This window comes from Arachis duranensis, chromosome 9, assembly GCF_000817695.3.
Source record: "Arachis duranensis cultivar V14167 chromosome 9, aradu.V14167.gnm2.J7QH, whole genome shotgun sequence".
NCBI classification, from domain to species: domain Eukaryota; kingdom Viridiplantae; phylum Streptophyta; class Magnoliopsida; order Fabales; family Fabaceae; genus Arachis; species Arachis duranensis.
Window position 1 is genome coordinate 3627853 of NC_029780.3, and position 6236 is coordinate 3634088.

The 6236-nt window shown below is 26.4% G+C and overlaps 1 protein-coding gene across 1 annotated transcript in view; it reads right to left on the reverse strand.

Annotated features, from left to right (window-relative positions):
- Positions 1-1582: 1582 nt before the first annotated feature.
- The window catches only part of LOC107463861 (probable LRR receptor-like serine/threonine-protein kinase At1g05700), a 27173-nt gene continuing 22519 nt past the window's right edge, over positions 1583-6236 (reverse strand). Inside the window, 7 exon segments of the mRNA XM_052253923.1 lie at positions 1583-2039; positions 3087-3230; positions 3232-3274; positions 3394-3456; positions 4499-4625; positions 5008-5222; positions 5817-5965. Of these exon segments, the coding sequence (XP_052109883.1) occupies positions 1652-2039; positions 3087-3230; positions 3232-3274; positions 3394-3456; positions 4499-4625; positions 5008-5222; positions 5817-5965 (1129 nt within the window). The 3' untranslated portion in view covers positions 1583-1651.

Below are 6236 nucleotides of genomic sequence, written 5' to 3' on the forward strand. Positions count from 1 at the left end.
CTTGTGTTCTCTTGTATTCTTAGCTTTCTTGCTAAGTATTGAGGGTTAGGCTGACTTGGTCTTAGCTCAAGAGGTTGAGTAAGTCCGAGTGCCGGCACGGTAGCGTTGGAGTGTGTCCAAGGCCGTGACATACTGCTCCTTTAACGAGTATAAAGGAAGCACATAAGCTGAAAACCAGAATCCAGTGTATTATTGCTCTCTCCATGCTTGAGCACAATAATGCGCCAATAAGAACCATAGAATTTGCAAGTCAGGCCGGCCAGAAGTTGGTGATCGATTTCAACTAAACTAGACCGGGCGCCATATATATATAGCCACAAATTAAGAAAATATCTACTCATATATAAGAATAAGAGTAAATATCTGTTATAAGGTTCATTGCCATTTTGAATTTGGGAGAGTGTTGACCACGAAATAGTCCAAGTCGTCTACGAAGAAATTAAGGAAGTGGGTGGCAGTCGTGATCATCATTAATTAATAGTGATCTACATACTATTAGAGTATAAATATCTCGATGAAACTAGCATACAGATTGCAGATGTAAGTTTCTTTCGTCATAAATTTATTTGCCCCTCTATTTCATTCGTGGTCAACCTAACGGTAGACCGTAGACATTAATATGCGTGTGAAAGCTACTGCTACTCCAACAGATTTAATTTATAGAGCTTCTTTAAAGTTCTATAAATTAAAGTCCTTTTTGAAATGATTACCGGAAATAAAATTCTTTTTCAGGTATTAGCCTTTTTAGACTTATAACAAATTTTAAGAAGCTAAATTAAATTAGTATGTTCAAAATTACTAAATTAGTCATTTTAATATGTTTATTTTACTGTAGCTATGATGGTTGTAGTGTTTCAAAAAATATTGTTAAAATTAAATTAAAGTTTTCTTATTATTTAGCAACATTTTAAAAAGATATTATTAAAATATAAAAAAATGTGACTTTAATTTTAATAGATAACTATTATAGTTACCATAATCGTAGACATACTAAAATTCATAAGCTAAAATAGTCTAAATGTAATTTTATTATTTTGCCGCAACTTATTTAAGCTGTGTTTGGACATTATTTTATATAATTGTTCATCGATAACAATTCAAATGAAAATAATTAAACTAATCTTCATATAAAGAGTAATTTGTGTTGTATTTTTTTTTTAATCTTTTTACTTTTGATAGCGTCTTATGTTTTTTATGACTTATGTAATATTGAATTTAAATATTTTCTATTTATATTTGAATTTTTCTGAGGTTTTGAATTACTAAAAAAAAAATCAAAATTTATGAAAATCAAAATCACTTGTACACATAAATATCCAAATAAATAGAATGAACTAGTTGTTTAAAAATTGTGATTAGAAATATAATCATTCATATTATTTTCTTCTATTAATTTAAATTTTTAGAACGAGCGGTATTATGATATAGTATTAAAGTTTCATGTACCAAAAGTTAGAGTTCGGTCAATCTTTGGTAAACCCATAAATAAGAAAAATAGAATAAGATAAATTAAAAAAAAAGATAAAACCTATAAAAATCAAACAAAGAAAGAGCTTATATTTAAAGAAAAATATTAGAGTTATATTTATTCACGTTATTTTTTTTTATCAGTTTAAATTTTTCAGATTAATTGTTAGCTATTACATGCTAGCTATCTACCGGAGATCAAAGAACACTCAGTTTCAATGTGTACGGACACCTCAGGCGTATCAAAAGATAAGCATTCCTTCAGCTCTACAAGGACTTGATTTATGTCTGGTCTTTCAGCTGCAGTTGGTGAAGCGCAAGACACTGCAATCTGTACAACTTTTCTTGCGGAATCAACGTTGAATTCTCCTTGCAACAACCTTGAATCAACAATGTTTTGAATGTCATCATCATCACCACTTTCAAATATGGGCCTAACCCATTCAAGTATGTGAATGGCTTCTCCTTTGGCTTCTCTTGATATTGCAGGTCTCCCGCTTATCAACTCAAGCAGAATGATGCCAGTGCTGTAAATATCGCTTTTCTTATTCAAACATCCAACCCTTTGAAACCTGTTCATATATAGTAACAAAACAATATATAACTTATTTAGATATAAAAAATATTAAGTGCATATGAAAAACAGGTATCAAATTAATCTTTATGTATCTGGATATAAATATAAAGGTAATATTCGATTTGATCTTTAAAATTTTTAGAAAAAAGGACAAACAGGTCCTAACTTTTTGTCCTGCAGATATTTTTCGTCCTGACCATTAAAAAAAATACTTTTAAGTCCTTGATTTTCTTAAAATTTGGACGGATCAGTCTCTGGCGGAGACATTTGGACGGATCAGTCCCTGACGGAGGCATTTAGGCGGAGGGATTTAAAAGTATTTTTCAATGGTTAGAGACAAAAATGCCCACAGAACAAAAGGTCAAGGACCTATTTGTCTTTTTCACAAATTTTTAACATTCATCAAGGCAGTCTTTTATTTTCAAAAATAACCAAACTAGTATCTAAATTTATAAATTGTGAATCTCCTTTCTGTTTAAGTTAACTGTTGTTTACACCAATGAGATAGTTCAAATAGCATAATTTTTTCATATTGTTGTGGGTTGAGTCTCCCTATCTTTATTAAAAAAAAAGGTTAACTATTAGGATTTATATTTTTAGGATTAATTTGATTTTTTCTGAAAATCAATACTATTTTGATAAGCATTAGAAATTTCAAAAGATCAAACTGGACATTATTTTTATAAATATGTGTGTTATTTTAATGTGTATTTTGTATCTCAGTATGTATTTTATATATGTGATTTAATTGCTGATTTACTATATTCATGTAGCAATAATTATATTTTAACAAGATAAAAGTATAGAAAAATTTTCAAATGTACTGAAAATAGTTGTTTTAACCGTTGATTTCAATTAATATATATTATATATATTTTTTATAATTTAGATCAACGGTTAAAACAACTGGAACACCGTTGTTTTCGTTACTCTTAAAACTCTTCCAAAAGTATAAACATTTTCACACAAACCGCGAATGTTCAACTAATTAAAAGGTATTTGCAAATCTAATTTTAATTTATTTGCTTGTGCAGTTGCTTACTCTGGATCAATATAACCTGGGGTACCAGCAGGACAGGTTGATATGTGAGAATCAATATCATTACGAAAAGCTCTACTTAGACCAAAATCAGCTATCTTGGCATGCTTCCACTCATCTAGCAATATATTTGAAGTCTTCAAATCTATGTACGATTGATGGATTGCAACCATTATGCAAATAATTTAGTCCTGATACCGAATCCATAACAAAATATGATTTGTTATATATATATATATATAAAAATGACAAGAGCAGAAAGAAACACAAATTGCGACAAAACAGAAATAAATTGGATCCGGTTGAATACCATTCACTGCATCAATTGCTATGTTGAGTCTCTCATTCCAATTCAATACATATGGGTTTTGCCCTGCACACAATTCAAGAATAGCATGCTAATTTTATTTTTGTTAATGACATAAAAAAATTGTTATGTTAAGGAGATAAAAAATAATCAGAATTTATCTTATCTAATATTTATTAATTATTGTAACAATAATTAATAAAAATTAAATAAAATAAATTTTAGTTATTTTTTATTAATATTTTTTTGGTACTAAATATTTTCAAAAGAAATATAGACATGCTAATATTATGTCTTGTGTGTTGCTTTGTGTTTTTGTTCCTTATCAAGACACTGCTTTAATACGCCATCCATTCTATATATATAAGAGAACATCATTAGTGCTTGTCATTATTATTATTATTGTTATTATTATTATTATTATTATTATTAACAATGAAACTGCATATCGTTAAGAAAAAGTATAGGGAGCCAATAAAATATTTGTACAATGTGTATAATAGATTTTAGGAATGTTTGATTCAGTATTAGAGATATAACCATTAGTGTTACATTTTTCTATCAGCTTAAACTTTTGAGATGAGTGGTTTAATCTTTGATGACATGGTATTAGAGTTTTAGATCCGAAAAGTTAAGAGTTCAATCTTTGGTAGTAATGTTCATTTTATTCATATTGAGCCAAAGATTTAGTCCATTATATATATTATACACTTAGACTATTGGCTCCCTAATAGTACATATTTATTTTAAAATCTTGAATAGTACTATATATTTATACCAATAATATTTTTCAAGCTTTCTTTTTACTAATTTTAAGAATTGAAGAATTTTTTAAAAATAATAATTTGTATTAGATGGAGATTATTAGACTCACAGACTCACATACATGGAGTTTTTTTTAATTAATAATTAAAAATTATTAAATAATAATTTGATATATTTAATTAAGTTGTTATCTTACAATTTATAATTTTCAATTTTAGGCACAAACAATCACATAAAAATAAATGGATGAAAATAATTTGACTTGAGTTTCTAGATAGGTAAATTGGTATTAAATCTAGCATATGCTTATTATGATAAAAGGACAAAAGATAGATTATTATACTTGACAAATGTTGCCGGAGATTTCCATTGGACATATATTCATAAATCAATGCTTTATTCTCTCCTTCATCACAATACCCAACGAGAGAGACTAAGTTCCTATGACGAATAAGGCTATGAAGATGTACCTGCATTTGAAATTTAGCCCCTAAAAAACTTGATGAGAGTATGCATTGGGAGATCAGATTAATTATTCATGCATGCCAATCACTATAAGAAATAATATAATTATCGATACAAAAAATGAACAGTCAAGTTTACTAAAAATATTAAAATCGACGATGGAATCGTCTATTAATTTAACGATCTTAATATTATCATTATCAACAATGATATGAAAAGATTTTTTTTCAATAAAAAGATATCTCGTTTATTTTAATATTTATAATATTGCCAATTTTTGACATCAATAAATTTAGATAATATTTTTTTTTAAAAATTAAATAAATGGTGTTAGATTTATTATATAAAATAGATAACTAAAATCGACAAATTTATGATCGATCTAACCTCTGATTGAAACTCCGTATAACCTTGCCGTGATGACGGAGAAAGCAACTTGATAGCAACTTGAGTGTGATCCGGTAAAATGCCAAAATAAACTTTTCCAAATCCTCCTTCTCCAATCATTGTTTTGAAGTTATCAGTGATAGAGACAATCTCATTGTAAGTGAATGCTGCTTGTTTTAATTTCAACGATGCTCCCTCTTTAATAATATGTGCTTCTATTGTTATAAAAAAAATTAGAATCAAAATTAATCATGCATGGAAATATATACGTAAAAATGTTCAACAAAAAACAAAAAATTCATTCTAACTTATACAACTTATTATTTATTTACAGTCATGTTAAGTGTACTAATATCAGCTATTAATATTAGTTAAATTATATATGTATTTATACATAAATATATAGTGATAAATTTTTGTATGTAAATAATATTTTTAATTTATTTATTAACTAAAAATATATATACACTAAAATTAATTACTATATATTTATGTATAAATATATATATTATTTAATTAATTTTTAATATATATTTTATATTTCAGCATATATTTTATATTAATAATTAATTAGTATTTTTGATAATTGATTTTAATATATATTTAAAATAATTGATTTGTTAAATACTTTATTTTTTCTGTATTTTTGTTTTGTCATTGTATGCATATTATTATTAAATTTTTAATAATTTCAGTATGTGTGTGTGAGATTGTAGTTAATTGATGATTATAGTTTTGTTCAAAGAGCAATCATCCTTTACCTTATATTAGAATGGAAATTAAAGAGGATATATACAATGGAGGAGTACCTTTTTCTTTTCGTCTTCTTTGGAATATCCAAAATCCAGGGATCAAAAGGATTAAAATTAAAGCTGCTGCAAGAGATGCCATGAGTGGTGTAACAAACTTCTTATTGTTGCATGAATCCTTTACGCAGAGATTAGGATTACCACCAACACTGATTAGCCACAAACAAGTGATTATAATATTTTTCTTAGAGATATAATTATTTATATTATTATTTCTTTTTATTGGCTTAAGTTTTTGGGACGAGTAATTTCATTTCATTATACGAATTCTATGTTTGAAAAATTTAGAATTTCATATTTAATTAGTAAATTCTAAAAATAAAAAAATTATGAAATTATTTTTTTAAAAATTTAAATTAAATTTTTATAAATATTTTTTTATTTATCTTATACTATTTTTTCTTCTTTTAAAAATAACAA